The sequence below is a fragment of the Gobio gobio genome (assembly GCF_949357685.1).
Source record: "Gobio gobio genome assembly, chromosome: 4".
NCBI lineage: Eukaryota > Metazoa > Chordata > Actinopteri > Cypriniformes > Gobionidae > Gobio > Gobio gobio.
The window spans coordinates 54640354-54659275 of NC_137100.1; the positions used below are offsets into that span (position 1 = coordinate 54640354).

Consider the following 18922-nt stretch of genomic DNA (forward strand, 5'->3'; position numbering starts at 1 on the left):
TCCACACGGCTCCGGGGAGTCTGGCGGTAGCTAGATATTTGACTCTATAACATGTTAAATATGGATATTTTTCTTACACAAACGCATCACTTTGCTTCAGGAGGCCTTTATTAAAGTGCCCCATTATGGATGTATTATTTGAAAATGACCTTTCATGTAGTGTGTAATATAGTTCTAAGTGAATGAAAACATCCTGCAAAGTTTTAAATCTGAAAGTGCAGTGTATATAAAGTTATTGTCTCTCAAATGTAAGAGTCGATTCTGAGTCAATTAAACGAAGCGTTTTTCAAACGAATCGCAAGCCGTTTCGCTGTTACGTCAAGATGAAACATTAGCATATTGCCTGTCCACTTATTGTGCGCACAGACACCAGGGAGAACTTGAACCATTCAAACACTGAAGCTGATTCATGTGGATACTTGATAGCATCATGTCGAGAAGACCCTGAGCTCTACAATGTGTTAATTGTGTTTCATATTGTGTAAGTATCTGGCTAACCGGCTAACTCACGTTATTACTGTCTTATTGAAATACTACTCAGTGTTTCCCCTAGAATTTTTTCCAGCAGCGGTGCTGTTACGTGCCGGAGGTTAGCCGCTCGTCGGGGGGTCCGGGGGCATGCACCTCCGGAATAAAAAAAAAAAAAAAAAACCTTAAACCATGACTTCTGGCAAGTTTTGTGGATAGAAATAGACATTTTGAACATTAAAATCCAAATTAAGCTTTTCATTAGTTTAAAAGGTGACTAGCTTATAGCCTATTTTACTTCAATAACCTGCAGGGACGTGCAGAAAGTTCCTAAGGGGCAAGGGCTCAAATGTAAGAAAGGGGCAATATCTAAAAAAAAAAAATAAATACTGGAAAATTTTGGATACTATTTTATGTTTTTGCAAAAAGTCTCATGCTTATCAAGCCTGCATTTATTTAATTAAAAATACCGGAAAAAACAGTAGCCTAATATTGTGAAATATTATTACATGATGTTTTTTTTTACCTTACGTTTTTATTAATCAAATATATATTGTTGTTTTGATTCACATTATGGCTCAATCGTCACCAAGTTTATTAGATGCTGCCCCTTTAAGACGCAGATCTAAAATCATTCTCCCCTTTACGCCCATTTAAGCTAAACTGTGTTTAAGTGAATACTCTCCAAGCCTGTCATTTTGAGATATAGGCTATTTTGTTGTGTATTTGATGGTTTAGTCGCGCACACGAAGCATATGTGCAAGTCGGTCCGTTTCGCAGCGTGCGTACACACACACACACACACACACACCCGCCTTGAACTTGGAAACAGCGTCTATTGCGCGGATTATTGTGCTTTTCATTTAATCAAACACGTTCTGCAATTTAGCCAAAGTGGAGTGTGCATTTGACAACAATCACGGATTGTGCTGAATTTGACGTTAAATACATGTTTGGGGAGAAATGACGCGCGCTGTGAAGGGAAGGAAGTTGTGCTAGACGATGCGCGAGCATAGTTTATAATATTTTTTTACGGTCTATGGTTTTACCTCATATCTTCTTTTTTTAATCCTTGGAAGCGAAAATAAGATTAATATCACAGCCCTGTGATATTGTGAAAGTGTAAGCAGACTACATTTTTGTTTAGTTCTCTGGCCATCGTCAATCTCTCTCTCTCTCCTTTACAGTGTGTAAGTGAATGTCGTGATATTACTGATCATGTGAAGATTTTGCAGTGGCGCTGCGCCGCTGTGAATACATTGTAGGGGAAACACTGCTACTGTAAATCAGCTGTGGGCTGCAGTATTACCTAACTGTGTCTTTTAATGCAGATTGTCTGTGATTCTTACTACTTTGAGTAAAGATAAAGGATGGAGCAAGATTTGTTTTGCAAACTTTAATGTTCCATCAGTCATTCACGTTAGTGCTGGGCTGATGTATGCACTGTTATTGATACAGTTACCGCATGTGCACTGCAATAAATTAGAAACGCACACACACAGGTTTGTTGATGGACGCACACTTGTAAATGCTGATGGTGAGGAATTACAGTTGAAACATCTCATAATGTGCCTCAAACTAAGTAGCATCTCTGAGAAAAGTCCTGCTCAAGGTTCCGGTTGAATAACTAGTTCTTCCAATGTTTCATCGTCGATTCGGAATCACGCTGGGATTGATGTAAAATCGACGTCATTGTTACTGTCTTTACAGTGTGTACAGCCGCTGAGCTTTAGGAAGCCTTCTAAATGGAGGAGCTGGAGTTTAGTTATGGTAATGGGCGTTTGTTTCTGAAAATATGCGCAGTACACGGTAGACCAATCACAACAGACTGGGTCATCTGACCAATTAGAGCAGAGTAGGCTTGTGGAAAGGAGGGATTTAGAGAGACTGATTCATCCATCGAGTCGTTTGAGAATCATTGAAAAATGTGGTGATGTGCAATGTATATTATGCGAAAATTAAAGTGTTTTTTGACCTTTTGATGCATGTAAACCTGTTGTTGGAGACCTCCAAAACTAAATAAGTAAAATAGCATAATAGGGGGAACTTTAACCCCCGGAGCCGTGTGGAGTGTTTTTAATGGATGGATGCACTTTTGTTGAGCTTCAAACTCATGAGCCACGTTATTAAGCGTAGAAACATCAAGATATTTATTAATATAAATCTTGATTGTGTTCATAAAAAAAGAAGAAAGTCATATACACCTAGGATGTCTTGAGGGTGAGTAAATCATGAAATAATTTTAATTTTAAAGTGAACTAATCCTTTAAAGATGTTTCTCATGCTCACCAAGGCTACATTTATTTGATCAAAAATACAGTAAAACAGTAATAATTAAAATAACTCTATTAATATATTCAAATAGTTACTATATGTTAAGCTGAATTGCCAGCTCCAGTGTTTCTTATCAATGTTGAAAACAGTTGTTTAAAATAACAGCATTTATTTAGTCTCTTTTTTTATTTTAAATGTCTCTGCTGTCATTTCTGATCAATTGGATGCATCCTTGCTGAAAAAAAGCATTCATTTTGTCAGTAAGAAAAAAAAAAATCTTACTGACCCCTAACTTTTGAATGGTAGTGTAAATCTAGTCAGTAACACCACAATAATAAAGCAGCAACTGTCCTAGTGAAACATTGCAAAGACAACATGAAAGAGAATTAGTTTCATTTCATTGATGGCATTCATTGTTTCTCAAAGGTTTTATCCCATGAACTTTGCAAACAACGGGAAATCCATCTTCATCCAATAAGTACTGCAGTATGCTGTTATTGTGAAAACTTTCAAGATAAACTTGATGATACGGTTTCTGATAAAGTGTACTGTGTCATCACAAACAGACATATGGGACAATTTGTAGTGCTATGTCACAAGTAGGGCTGTCACTTTTGTAAAAAAATCCTGTTTGATTTTTGAGACACAAGTGTTCATTGAATCGATTCTAAAATCGATTTTAAATGACGTTTTCATTTTCAACACTAAATATAGCCTACGCCAATCCACGGACAACTAACGGGCATTAGGATGAAAGTAAAGAGGGCGCTTGAGACGCATAAGTCAGCAATATTTCTGATGATTTATTTTGTGCACAATGACAAACAGGAGTGCAACATTCTGGGAAAAAAAAACATTAAGCAGAGTGGACTGCCATAACGTCAAAGAAAAACATTAGCTACAGGCTTTAACATGGCTGTGTTTACGATTATAAATTCCACAACAACAACAAAAAAATTGTAGCTCATGAAAAGAAGTTGAAAATAAAGCTTAAAAATTTACTAGCCTACACTGAATGTGAAGTTCGTGTGGATAATAATTTAACTTAATTATTCAACCGTTCAAAATTAAACTTTGAATGAACTTAGCTTGCGAATAGGCCATGTGTTTTTTTTAATTGAACGTAACCGACACTTAGGCTATGCGGGCGTTACTGATGAAACGTGCAAATAAGGGTCTGTTACAAATTATTGGACAGGAAAACAAGTCTATTAACATTTTCGGGGTCCAGAGCAGAGCGTTTTTTTATTCACTATATGCCCAGCTGTTGAGAAGACGCGCTCCGTCCGCACTGATGTTCCAGGGACACTCAGGTACTCACTCACAGCTGCGCAAGGTGGGGGTATTTCGAACTGCCAATCTTCCACCACAAAAGCGGGTCGCTGTCAGCTGGCAAAGGTGGTTCCTTTTCATAAATCAACATCTCCTGTAAGAGGTCGCTTTCGACGTCATTCACTCTTTCGTAGCCCCTTGTGTAGATGTCACCAAACAGATCCCCCACTGCTGTTAAGGCCGTCTTTCCCCTCTTTGATTTCGAGCTGCATGGCTCCGCCTCCACGGGTTCGTCATTGTCGCCAGACTGCAGTGCCAATTCCTCTCTAATGTTTGCGTGAACTTGTTGCTTTTGTTCCTCCGATAAATTAATTAAAAGATGAAACTAAGGATCCAAGTAAGCAGCTTTATTCAAAAGCATAAATGTCGCTTCCTTTTTGGGGTCATAGCGTTTGCTCAAATCTGCCTCGATTTTAGTGGCCATTTCCCTCAAGCACAACCCAGGCTCATTGTCTGACTCTGACCTGATTTTTTTCAACTTGGGACAAAAGTACATGTTGCAAAGGCAGTACAGCTGAGGATGTGGGGTATTTGCATGAGGTCAACGCTTGGGTGGCGACTTTGAAAGGTTTAAGTGTCTCGCGCACCTGTTCAACCAGGCGCCACTCAGATGTGGTCAGTTCTAGATTAGACATTTTTTTTGTCAAATATCACGGCTGCCACTGCTGCTTGTTGCTCAGATGCCCTACAAATCATATCGTAGGTAGAGTTCCATCGTGTCACACAATCATTGATTAGTTTATCTGGCTTTAGACCTAGCATACGCTGCTTATCCTCCAAGAGGCTGCTGTCTGTAGTGGATCTGTGAAAATGAGCAGCAGTTTTTCTTAGTCTAGCAAGAGTTGTGTCTATGGCTCTGACATCTAACCCCTTGCGTACAGCCAGGTTGATTGTGTGGGCCAGACACGGTATGTTAACAGCACCCAAGTGCTGCTCCACTGCATTAACATAATTAAGTGCATTATCAGTAGTGACTGCGACAACTGAATCGGTCTGTATTGCGAAATCCCTCAAAATGCCTGCGATGCACTCTGCAACATTCTCTGCAGTATGGCTACCTCTCAGCTGCTTCGTTTGCAGTACAAAATCGTGGAGTTCCCAAGTCTCTGAAATGACGTGTGCTGTCACTTTGATGTATGCTTCTGTAGCGAGGGAACTCCATCCATCGGTAGTCAGAGCAACGTTTTTGCCACGCAAAATCTGACGCATGTTTTCACGACTAGTGTCATAGATTTTCGCGATCTTCTTAGTTACTGTGGTCCGGCTAGGAATAATGTATCTCGGCTCAAGTTCATTAACAAAATCAATGAAACCTTCACCCTCCACTATGCTGATTGGCCTCATATCTCAACAAATGAACTTTGCGAGCTTCGAGTTTATAGCTTCTTTCCGTGCTGCAGGTAGAGGTGCAGACGGGAGAAAAAAGTTTGTCAGTCTTTGCCGTTTAGCAGGTGGCTCTACCGTGTCTAGGTCTTTGTATTCATCTGGATGATGAAGCTGCATATACCCCCTCATAGTTGTAGTGCTGCTGTGATATGGGAACTCACGATCGCACAGTTTGCATACCACTTTGTCCTTCTTCATAGTTGGACCGACAGTCCAAAACCCGAAGTGCTTCCATATGGAACTCCTTAAGTTATTAGGAGTTATCACTCGTCTTTCGTGTCCCACATGTTGATCGCCGTTGTCCTCCATTCTAATTTTCGTAGCAGCCGATTTAAACTAGCCTATATATGCGCGTAAATTTTCTTTTTTAGCTTTCGCAAAGCCTACCAGGGCGTGGGAAAATGTTTTAGGTTGGGGGTGCTGTGTTTTTTTTCTGTTTTGTTTTTTATTTTGAGAGGGGGAGGGTAATTTCACTGCACATTGCATTTTTGACATGGTTGATTCTTCTTGCAATCGTAATGCAATTGACTATGGCCTACATTAAACCTTTAAATAAAAGGGTAATTGAGCGTTTACACAGTCCTATAGCCTACAATAAAAGAGCCTGCACAGCGACAGGAAATAAAATTAACTAAAAAAAAAACGCCTACCTCACCAGAGCATGTGCGGAGCTCCACTCATGAACCGCTCACCGGTAAAACGCCGTCCGCTCAAAATGCCGCGCTGACAGGAACTTTATCTGTACTGTAGCCTACTTGTTGTAGCATTAAAACACATATTTGGTTTTATATGTTAAATTTAAATATATTTAATTAATTAAAAATATTAAATATAATAATGTTATTTTTAAATTTAATTTAGAATACATTGAGTATTAGCTACAATTGAACAGGACACATAAGATGGGAAATATGGGGGTCAGAAATTTTGACCACTTAAAGCATTTCTTTAAAGTGAATTTCGTTTTATATAAATTGTTTCTTAATTTTAATCAATTGTTTTATCGACTAATATTGCATTGATTTAATAAATAATAAGAAAATATAGCATACAATGACATGGAGGCGCTGGCTCCGCGTGAACAACGGCTTAAATGATCAACTACCCTACTAGGAAAAAAGCTTTAGTTGGGGCAGCCCTATAGCCATTTATTTCAGATAGACCTATATTTGTTCCAGCATGTCACAAAGGGCATTTCGTGTTGAGCGAGCGGCGCTGAGAGGAATGAGAAAGCTGCTCTCCATTCTGGAGGAAATAGCGCTCATTCTTTTCTACGCACAAAGCATTGTCACAATATTACCTCATGCAAGTTTTAAAAACATATTTCAACATATAAATAATACCTGTTAATAACTTTTTTATTTGTTTAATTCGTTCAAAAATAATAGTGTACATATTTGGTTAAAATCGATTCCCTATTTTCGTTTTCACGACCTCTAGTGATTACACCCATGGTTGCATGATTTCTTACATAATTCCAAAAGAGGGCGCTAATCTGCCTTAAAAAAATATATATTTTGAAGGCCTAGTCTCTATTTTAACCTATAATACTGCAATAATAAAAAAAATTATATAATTTTCAACGGCAAAAATAGACCATAATTATTGCATAAATATTAAAAAACACCATCAAATCATCTCAAAATACAAAATTAAAAAGAAAAAATATTATTGAAGAAAAAAAATTAATTGCATTGGTTTTACTGAGGTGTAGGAAGTTTAATTTTTAGGTGTTTTAGGGCATTCTTTTCTACGCACACAAGCATTGTCACAATATGACCTCATGCAAGTTTTAAAAACATATTTCAACATATTAATAATACCTGTTAATAACTTTTTTATTTGTTTAATTCGTTCAAAAATAATAGTGTACTTATGACCGGGAATAATAGTGTACTTATGACACTTATGAACTCTTTATCTTGTAAGAAAAAATCCTTAGCAGTCGTATCACTCAATGGATTCCCTCGTGCGGTGTCCTGGAGTCTTAGCACTGGGCCTGTCTGAAGTCAACCATGTTTGAAATCTACAATTAGATGCTGTCTCGGTGGGGACTGAACACCCTGTTTGCTCTTGATAGCCAGGAGTGAAAACATGCTCCTGAGAGACTGCTCGACTGCGCCTGCCTCACTCCATTTCCCTCCACTGCTTCTTTTAAAGATCAGAGATGGGGTCATCAAGCAATTTTGGGAAATTAAATAAGTGTAATCGCATTACGGGCCACGTGGCGTAGCAGCCCAAAGAGAAATTAAGACTATTGGTTCCGTTCCATTAAAGCAAAATTCTGCATTCAATACAAGTTGAACTCATTCGACAGCATTTGTGGCATTGTTGATTACCACACAAATCTATTTTGACTTCGAAAGGCTAAAATGAAGGTTACAGTGAGGTATTTAAAATTTAAGTCTGGGACAATAAATCGATGCATCGCAAATTGAGAAATGATTCTGGATCGATTCCGAGATTTTCCGAATGCACCGCGAGTCTAGTTTTTACAGCAGATGGCACTGCATGCTTCATAAACAACCGTCTTGGCTCTGCTCTCTTCCAATTCTTTACACACACACACCACTTGAACCTTCTATAAAATAATAATTCCTAAAGTTCAAAAGGGTTGAAGTGAATTACACTGGTGTTTGCAGTGGGCTGTTTACATTAATCTCGCGTCATAAAGCATTCTGAGGTGCAAGTACATTATCAGACTCAGCTGAACACACAAGCGCTCTTCTTCGTGAGCATTTGAGTGTGCGGTTAAAAAATAGCCAAGAGAGCCATCTGCTGTTAAAAACTAAGCTCAGAATCGATCCAAGTGGAATCGCTACGCATTTGGAAATTCTCAGAATCGATCCAAGAATCGCGATTTATTGACCCAGCCCTATTTTAAAGTCACAAGTGATGCTTATGATTTGATAAATGAGCTTACATTTGTTTTGTTTTTAGATGTAAAGATAAGATTGTATGTAACTATACAGGAAAGGTTAGTAAGTGATTTTTTTTTTATCACACATCATGTGATGGTCCAAGTCAGCAGGTAAAATGATATTACGCAGCACCTGAAAATAGTCCCCAGCACGCTCCCTGCAAGCAGGTTGTCATGTTGGTTATGTTGACGGAAGTTAGCCTATTTCAGGCAATGTGTAATATCATTGCACCTGCTGCACCCATGGTACGGCAGCAAAGTGCCTTGATTATTACGCAGGAATGAGAGTATAGTTCCTAGCCATATCGGCCTACTTTTCATTTTCCGTCGGTCTTCGTACATGATGTAACTACAGAGGAGTTTTAAATATGAAAAATATTGAAAGTCTTTGGTCATTTTTGAACGAGATGCTAACGGTCTAATCAGATTCAATGATCTATGCTAAGCTATGCTAAAAGTGCTACCGCCAGACCCGGAGCTCAACTGAATGGATTCGGTAAAACTCAACTGTTTGACTCTAGGGGAGTTGAAAAATATGTGTTCATTTGTGTTCCTTTAAGCTTCTTTCAATTCTGTTTGTTGCCAAAGCAACATTTCTAAGTTTGTTTTTCATCTAATAGTTACATTTTATCTCTGCTTTATTTCATTTAATGAAAACAAATAATTATAGTTCATGATAGTTTTCGTTAATAGCATCACTGGATTTTACATATGGATTGAGATCTATTGAAATTGGTATTCAAACCAGAATATTAATTTAATGATCATTTGAATGTAAATATGAATCCCCCTCTTCATGTAAATTAGATCATCATAATCAAGTTATCACAAAAAAATCTCATTGGCGGCCTACCAATAACCATTTTATAATTTATGGCCATTATTAAAGCAATTTTTCAGCAATGTAATGGGAAACACTGCCAGTGTGAAAACACAACGTGAGCCTGCTGTTGTAGTTAAGCTGTTCGCTTGCACACCACATGAGCAAGCGGTGTGAATCAGGCCGCATTGTTGAGCCCTGTGGATTATTGCTCCACTTTTTCTGTGCATATGAGACAAGTCAGAGCTATAATGTCTTGTTGACAGTCAGCTCTGACATCTCTCACTTTCTCATTCTTTCTCTCCCGCTCCAGAGTGATGAAATTATTGGGTTTGAAACTGGTGGGCAGAAACCATTACGACTCCAATGCTGTAGTGGTTCTCGGCAAACACAGGTACTTTGCACCAACCTGATTATCCATGATTACATTCCAACTGAAATTGCTGTGCTCCACATTGTTTGGTTTCACACTGAATAAATCTAGACTTAAGCTTCGGTATTTTTCCACCTGCCCTATGATTACCAGACAGACAAGTGAATCGTATCAGCACCACTTACAATAATGGTTTGCATTCTCTGTTCAGGATCCTGGTGATTGTTTGTTACCTAACTGTGTTTGTGAATGTGTGTCTGTCAGGCTTCAGGTGTGGCCTGGATACTCCACGAGTATCAAGCACACGGATGGTGGCCTCTACCTAATTGTGGACGTCTCGCATAAGGTGCTGCGAAACGACTCTGTGCTGGATGTCATGTGAGTTTGATCAGTGTAATCACTCATTCAGATATGCCCACATGTGTAAAGCCATTGCCGTTTTGTCCATAGTTCCACTCCAAAAGCTGTTACAAAATCTAGTGATCTGTCTACCTAGACAACATTTAAAGTCAACATAATATGAAAATTGACTAATGAATATTGCAATATTTATTATAAATGATTTATTGTGCACATCATTTAAGGCCCATTGAAGTGCCTTAAAAAACAGCATTGTTCAATGTGGTAATTTTAATTTGGTACTTTTGGTCATTTTCAGAGCCGCTGAGCTCGTCAAAGCCGTAGTTCCCTCAATCTCTTAACTTTTTCTCCTCCTAATCTCCTCCATATCACTTGAAAATAAAGCATTCTGTGCAGAATTCAAGTGGGTCCAATAAGTGTTCTGGTCTGCGCCGACTTGCGCATAAGATCCGCTCTGCTATCATGCCTCTGGACCGGAGCAGACTGTGTGCGCTCTGCGGCGGTTCTCGTGACACTAACGTGAAACCAGACTCATTTGCCCCAATGGAAAGCATATTTAGAGTGTCTGAATAGTTCCCTATCCCCTATATAGTGCACTATGTGCCATTCAACAGGTAGAATGTGTAAACAAATGACCGATTTTAGCCATAGTTTCAGTGTCTAATTATAATCTAGGGGGATGGGACGCTTTAGATTCTAGAGGGCATTTGATTGGACACAAATTCTGATGAGAAGCTGAAATGCAGAGTGATGTCATCAAAATCGTCCATCCATATTGGCAGAAGTGAGAGAGTGAGCGAGCGCTTATATCTTCTAAATGCCAATTTTGAGGGCAATTGTTTTGGGGCACACTAGCTTATAGATAAGAGTACGGCTAACATATTCATAATAAAAGCCAAATAACTTGATTTCATGACGACTTTAATCAAAATACATTTCCTTTCAAACCACTGTGATCCAACGATCCGATCAATTCCAGATGGACAAAATCAAGTCCTGCCCTAAATTTTTTTTTCTTGTTCAAGAAGCCATTTCACCTAGATTTGTCTTGAGGGTTAGTTCACCCAAAAAGGAAAATTCTGTCATTAATTACTCACCCTCATGTCATTCCAAACCCATAAGACCTTCGCTCATCTTCGGAACACAAATGAAGATATTTTTTATGAAATTGGCGAGCTCTCTGACCCCTCCATTGACAGCTATTTAATTAACAAGGTCCATAAAGGTAGTAAAAACTTTTTAAAAGTTAAAATAGTCCATATTATTACAGTGATTCAACCTTAATTTTATGAAGCGTTGAGAATACTTCTTCACTGTGTCAGAATCGATAGAATCTGTGTCAGTCTTCTACGCTGTTTACGTAGTAAATACAGTATAGCGCTTCCGAGTTACTTCAGAGCTACGCCGGCTTACCATTGGCCGATGCTGTTAACGTGAGCACCACGGGGCATGCGTGTGATGCTAACGCAGGAGCTAACCAACGTAAATTGCGTAGGAGACTGACACAGATGTGAAGAAATTGTTGAATTAAGTTGTTGTTATTGTTTGTTTTTTGCACACAAAAATGTATTATTCTTGTCGCTTCATAAAATTAAGGTTGAACCCCTGTAGTCATATGGACTATTTTAACTATGTTTTTACTACCTTTCTGGGCCTTGAAAGTGTTAATTAAATAGCCGTCTATGGAGGGGTCAGAGAGCTCTCGGATTTCATCAAAAATATCTTAATTTGTGTTCCAAAGATGAACAAAGGCCTTACGAGTTTGGGAACGACATAAGGGTGAGTAATTAATGACAGAATTTTGTTTTTTGGGTGAACCAACCCTTTAATAGGGAGGAAAAGTTGTGATTTAACTATCACAACTTAAATTTAATTCTGTTTAAAGCTGCACTATGTAACTTCTCCGTCCACTAGAGGTCGCCTATTCAAAACAAAGGCGTAGTTTGATGTCGCCAAGTTTGAGCGCAGAATCTTGGGACATGTGGTCTTCACCTCACAGCCAGTGGAAAGAATCGGGATAGGACTCGGGCTAGTGGTTTTTGGATATTTTACTGAAATTTTTTTACATAGTGCACCTTTAAAAAAAGAAGAAAAAATATAATTAAAAAATGTGATTCATTTTAAATTTAATTAAAAAATAACATGCAAACAAAAACCATAAAAGCACTAAGAATTGCTTGTATCAATCACAAGATTCATATAATGTAACAGACAAGGTGAGACAGTTGATTATGATTTCATTCAGTTCTGAGAGATATTGATTGAAAAAAATCCCATTTTACCCCACATTTATGCTGTGCACTTTTAATCTTGAAGTAATGCGTAATTATTTCATAAACTGTCCTGAAATATCTGATTGAAATATCTTGTATATTTTTTCTATTCAGTGTTGTTAGAATTAGTTTGTGTGTGGTACTTTTAACTAACGTTACACTGTTAATGCCATTGGGTAGCATTTGATGCTGACATGGCAAAAATAATAATACAATAAAATGTAATAAAAAAATAATAATAAATTGGCCTGCATATGAAGTTCGATATCAGTTAGGATGCTACTGTAACATTCACTTTCAATGAGATTTGGACATTGTAGGATATACGAGTGTCTAGGCCTGTCGCGATAGTCAATAAATTAATTAATCGCACGATAAAAAAAAATTAGCTCGATAATTTTTCCGGCCGCAATAATTTCCATTTGCATGCTTGTTTGTTTTCCTCCCTCTCTCTCTATCTCTCTCTCTCTCTCTCTCTCTCTCTCTCTGTGCAGTTTTCATCCATTTTATTTATTGTTTTTGGTATTTATTCAAGTGAATTTTTTGTTAACAGACTGAGAGTCCATTGCTTTTATTGTTTTTGGTTGTTTTGTTCATTTATTGTGGATATTTAAAAGTGTTTTCCGTTTTCAGTGTTAAATAGTCTTTAGAAATAAAAGTTTATTGATCTTTGAAAAGGTGTACCTGCATTATTATGCCATTATCATTATTTTAGATGAAAATGGTCTCAGAACGACAATATTATCGTTTATCGCAATAATTTCTTGGCCAATTTATCGTCCAGCAAAATTTGTTATCGTGACAGGCCTACGAGTGTCAGAGATCATTGGTCAACTAAATGCAAATCAGCAGCGTCACAGTGCTACCAATGTGGGAGTGATCAGTTGTCTGATTCAGTTGGGTAATGCAGTGGAGTAGGAACACCTACTAGAAACCAGAGGCCAGATACTTTCCAATCTCCAGTCATTTAATCGCAGAAGGCAGCTGTGTAGACAGAAATGCAGCTCACTAGGTTTTGGATCACAACTCATCTGTATAAAATATTTAAAATCATAATGCATGCTAAACTTTAGGCTAAAATCTCTAATCAGTTTGCAAAAATCAGTGTAATGATGTCAGTTGCTTAACTCTGCTGTCTCCGAATACCTGTTTGTCTGCCGTAGGAACCTGATTTACCAAGGAAGTCGGGAGAGCTTTCAGGACGAATGCACAAAGGAGTTTGTTGGTTCAATCGTCATCACTCGCTATAACAACCGCACTTACCGTATCGATGACATTGAGTGGGCAAAGTCTCCCAAAGACACTTTCACCTTGGCTGACGGATCTGTGACCACATTTGTCGATTACTACAGGTTCATCTGCTATGTGGGGAACCCACTTCTTTGATTTAAGACCAGAATGCATGTAAAAGACATGACAGCTGGACAGTAACTGGATCAAATGACACATATGACATTGTGAAAGTCATTGCATTCATAAAATGTAGCCCATTATGACAGATATATATGCTGGTTTAAAGTGATAAATTACGGTTTTATTGTTTGTTGTGTCAATTTTCTAATTAGCTTTTTATATGCACAGTAAAAACTATGGCATTACCATAAAGGAACTGGACCAACCACTGCTCATCCATCGTCCAAAAGAGAGGTCCAAACCAGGAGGAAAGGTGATATAATACATATCAGGATTGTTGGATTAGAAGTAGATGCTGTTTTGTTCGCTTATAATATTTTGAGTTCAAATGTTTTAGAAATGACAGTGACAGTTGAATTTTAGTCAGTGGTTGTTTGAATAATGTGTTTCACAGGCCTGACTGAATTCACACTCCATGCTGTCATCTAGTGGTGTTATTGGGTGCTGAACAATTAATAATAATTGATTTGGTATGGTAACTAGTAGGCAGAGTCTGCATTTTTATAACTATTTACCACACTTGTCGATAAAAGGTGAATTGAGAAAATCTACCGGTCATATACACTACTGTTCAAATGTTTGGGGTCAGTAAGATTTTATTTTAAGAAATAAATACATATAAATAAAAAAAGTAATAATAAGAAATGTTTCTTGAGCAGCAAATCAACATTTTAGAATGATTTCCGACTGGAGTGATGATAGAATTTAAAATTTTATTTATTCCTGTGATGGCAAAGCTATTAAAATAGAAAAGTTATTTTAAAATGTAATAATATACAATAGGGCTGGGTATTGACACATATGTCACAATTTGATTCGATTTTGATTCACAAGCTAGGCAATTCGATTTTGATTTCGATTCAATATCGATTATTTTGGATATATATCAGGTACAATACTTTGCAAATTTTCTCAAGGAAAACAAATCTCTTAATGCTGTAAACTATGGGAGTCAGTTGGTACTACATTAGCCTATATACTACAATTTATAATTTTGAAGGTAAAAATGTACTGATTTGTATACAAATACTTAAATTACACTTAATTTTTTTATAATAATAAAGCTATATGAAAAAAACATTTAAATGGTGGCTGTCATAAAAATTTGCCAGATTTATTCAAACATGCATTGAATATTGAATAACATTAAAAATTATAATGAATATGTAATATGGTACATAGATTTATCAAAATGCTCCTCTGTGGAGTTAATTTTTCTAGCTGACTAACGAGTTTATGGACACTGGATATGGTTTTTCTGAGGTAAATGTGACGTTACGTGACACTAGGCCTGTCGCGATAGTAAATGCTTCTAAGCACAACAAGACACAAGAGAACGCGCTGTATGTCATTGTCCTGTCTGTGTGGCTGCATCTCATGTCAGCTAATCGAGGGACACTGACACACAAACACACACGCACACACGACGCAGTCTCCTGCTCCCATCGAGTTCTCTTTTGCTCATGAACAAACAATAACAACAACACAGAGAATTTTGAGGATTCTCATATTATGAGTCTTAAATTAGTTAAATAACGTCTTAAATGAACTTAAAGAGTTGTGAGGAAATGAGATGCGCGGGACAGTGCAAGATCCGCGTCATGTTCGTTAGCGGCCATTCTTAAAGTGACAGGAGCACTGATGATGCCTGTCATTAATGTTCATCAAAGAACAACGGGAACAGAGAAAATTGTAGCTTTAATGATGATTAATCTATATTTCATTTATTATTTATGCAGTTAAGAAAGGTGTTTGATAACACATTTCAGAATGTGAGAAAAATTACATTTCTGTTTATGTCTAACAGGGAAGGCACAGGTAAAAAATAACATTTATTATAATGGTTTTATGTAAAGATTGTTTTAAGTTCACTTAAATTAAAAGTTGTTTTTTTAAAGCCTAATAAATGTTGAAATTGGTAGCTTTCAGTTATACTGTAATGTAACGTCATTAATGTTTCATAGAGACATCAGTGATACTGGCCTTCATTCATAACATTATACATGACAATATGTAGCCTATGACAATACAACACATATTTAAAATATGCTGTCAATAAAGTTTCTACATTAATTTGGAGAGTAACTGAAATTATTACAATATCAAAACATTAAAAACGTATTAATCGTGATTAATTACAGAAGAAAATGCGATTAATTAGTAAATTTTTTTAATCGATTCCCAGCACTACCTAAAACACAATAATCCGTTGCAGTTTTCCCAATTGTTTATTACCATAGCTGTGCATTTTTTTGTTAACAGACTGAGAGTCCATTGCTTTTTTTGTTTTGGTTGTTTTGTTCATTTATTGTGGATATATAAAATGCTTTCTGTTTTCAGTGTTAAATAGTCTTTAGAAATAAAAGTTTATTGATCTTTAAAAAGGTGTACCTGCATTATTATGCCATTATCATTATTTTAGATGAAAATGGTCTCTGAACGACAATATTATCGTTTATCGCAATAATTTCTTGGCCAATTTATCGTCCAGCAAAATTTGTTATCGTGACAGGCTTACATGACACATTGTTTACTAGATGTTTTACTGACGTCTTTCCGCGTTTGAAACACTAATTGAGCGATTACATGTGACATGATACGGATCTGGTAAGTTGTACTGTATCTTTTAACGCACTTTCAGATGTTCATTCATGTTTATTTCACGCTGTAACTGGTATTAAAGCGGATGAGTTCACGTGAGCTCTGCACTGCCATTTCTCTAGAACTGAGCTGTGCCAGAGCGATCTCGAGGCACAGCGCCAAAACGGTATTAATGTTTTTGAATTTTGTAATAAAATGGACGCAATTTGAAATCTGATTCTTTGTTTCATATCCATAGAAACAAAGATTATTGTGATTTATTGGATGGAAGGCTCGCTACAATGTTCCTTTCATTCATCAACTGAAAACAGGATGACTAATTGATTCTTGGGATTTAAGAATCGATATTGGTCCGTAAAAATGAGAATCAATTAAAATCTAGAAATCAATATTTTTTACCCAGCCCTAATATACAACATCACTAGTTTTTACTGTATTTTTCATCAAATAAATGCACCATTGGTGAGCATAAAATACTTCTAAAAGCATTACAAATTCTTGTCAACTCTAAACTTCTGAATGGTAGTGTAGTTTTTTTCTACTAGTGTAGTCTCTTGATAAAATGGCTCCTCATATAAACATTGAGGTAGATTTTGTTCTGCAATTGTTTGTTTTGGTGACCAATTACCATAGGCCATTGTTGGGATGGGATTGGTATTAACATGAATTTTATCTACATAACAGGTAATAACGGGTGAAATCCTGCTGCTGCCGGAACTCTCCTTCATGACTGGCATCCCTGAAAAAATGAGGAAAGATTTCAGAGCCATGAAGGTATGAATCCATCACCTGTGAAACAATCTTGACACATTAACAAGTGTCAAACTGAGTCAGGTGGGTACACACTTTATTTGGTAACTGTTCAGATGGGGTCATACCGAACTATCCCTCTTGGTCCGTGTTTCAGGATTTGACCATGCACATCAATTTGGGAGCCGAGCAACACACCCAGAGTCTCAAACAACTGCTGCACAACATCAACAGCAATAATGAAGCTCTCTCAGAGCTGGGCCGCTGGGGCCTCAGCATCAGCCAGAAGATTCTAGTGGTGAGAAAGGAAACACACACCTCCGTACTGTATTTGGTAGTGTAGTTTAGGGCACTTTTTTGTCTTGGATACATTCACAGCTCAGGTCAAACTACTTTACCACTTTACCAAACTAGAAATATGTTCTTGTTCAGCTCCTTACCTGGATATCTCTTATTAAATTGTATTATTCTATAATAGGTATCTACATTACTGGTCAAAAGTTTGGAATTTTTAATGTTTTTGAAAGAAGTCTCTGATGCTCACCAAGGGTACATTTATTTAATCAAAAAACAATAATATTGTGAAATAATACAATTTCTATGTTTAATATATTTTGAAATTATATACATTCTTGTGATGTCAAAGCTGAATTTTCAGCATTATTACTAATATGCTGTTTAGTTTATACTATTACATAATATGCTGATTTAGTGCTCAAGAAACATCTTATCAATGTTGAAAACAATTGTGCTACAATTCTGAAACTTGGATACATTTTGTTTCAGGATTCTTTGATGAATAGAAAGTTCAAAAGTCACTTTTTATCAATTTATTTTAATGTGTCATATCAGTTAGCATTATCATTAATATTATTAAAGTTGCTTCAAAAAAGGTTTGAGAAAAAAAAAAAGAGCGTTTATGCTTTTGTGGAAGTTTTGTGCCTGGCTCCTTTTTAAGTCAGAACCTTTATGGTTTTGTGAGAATCCATGAGTGTGTGTACAAAAAAAGGGGGAATAAAAGAAAACTGGTGAATTCAAGCATTATTATAGTGTGCAGACATGTTTATTTCTCTTTGAAACCTGACATGGTAAAAGATAACTTAATTTCAACTAGAAAAACTACTTGCATATGTTATCCAATGCAAGTCGTTTTAAAGAATCAATGATATTGACACATAGGTCATATATGTTTACATCTGTGTTGTTCACCCTTTTAATTAACTGCATTAACCGTATTGATTGGCTTACTGTCTTTTTCGTTCATCATGACCCATTGGTGTGCTTGTAGCCCACTTGAATTACTTTAACGGTTTGTTTCTGCACAGACTCAAGGAAGAACTCTGCCCAGCGAGACCATCTGCTTGCATGCTGCCTCTTTTGTCACATCTCCGTCAGTAGACTGGTCCAGAGAGGTGGTTCGAGACGCCTCCATCAGCACTGTGAGTCAGCACAACCAAACTGGTCTGTTTTAGTGAAACAAAACCATACAGCTGGACCAACTAAGTCTGATTTCTGAACTTAATGACTCTTATGAGCTGAAACATAAAGATAGACCAGTGCAGTCTGATTCCTGAATAAACTAATACCCCTTTTCCACCAAGGCAGTGCTAGAGCTAATTCAGAGCCAGAGCTAGTCCCAGTTCATAGTTGGTTCGACTGAGGAGCCTTCTAAGAACCGTTTGCTTTTCCACGGGCTGAGAGCCACAACAGAGCCATGTCTTGCGTCACTGTATACGTATCATCTTTCTCAGCAACGCTAGCGAGGCAGCGGCAGTGTTGCCAAGTCTACGGTTATGCCGCAGGCTTTTTTTCATGACTGCGGCTTGAAGCGACCCCAATTAAGTAATATTTAGCCCCGGGAATGCGAATTTTAGTAGGCAACCATGCCAAAAAAACACATATTTTACCCCCAAATGTGATTTTTACAGGGGAAGCCCCCCTGAAACGCGATT

The 18922-nt window shown here is 37.2% G+C and overlaps 1 protein-coding gene across 1 annotated transcript in view; it reads left to right on the top strand.

The window, feature by feature from the left end:
* Positions 1-18922, top strand: part of piwil2 (piwi-like RNA-mediated gene silencing 2) — a gene marked incomplete at both ends in the record, with an annotated part of 42788 nt that overhangs the window by 15465 nt on the left and 8401 nt on the right. Inside the window, 7 exons of the mRNA XM_079813708.1 lie at positions 9514-9594; positions 9838-9951; positions 13370-13558; positions 13788-13872; positions 16905-16994; positions 17128-17268; positions 18296-18409. Coding sequence (XP_079669834.1) covers positions 9514-9594; positions 9838-9951; positions 13370-13558; positions 13788-13872; positions 16905-16994; positions 17128-17268; positions 18296-18409 — 814 coding nt within the window. The remainder of the gene's footprint in view (positions 1-9513; positions 9595-9837; positions 9952-13369; positions 13559-13787; positions 13873-16904; positions 16995-17127; positions 17269-18295; positions 18410-18922) is intronic.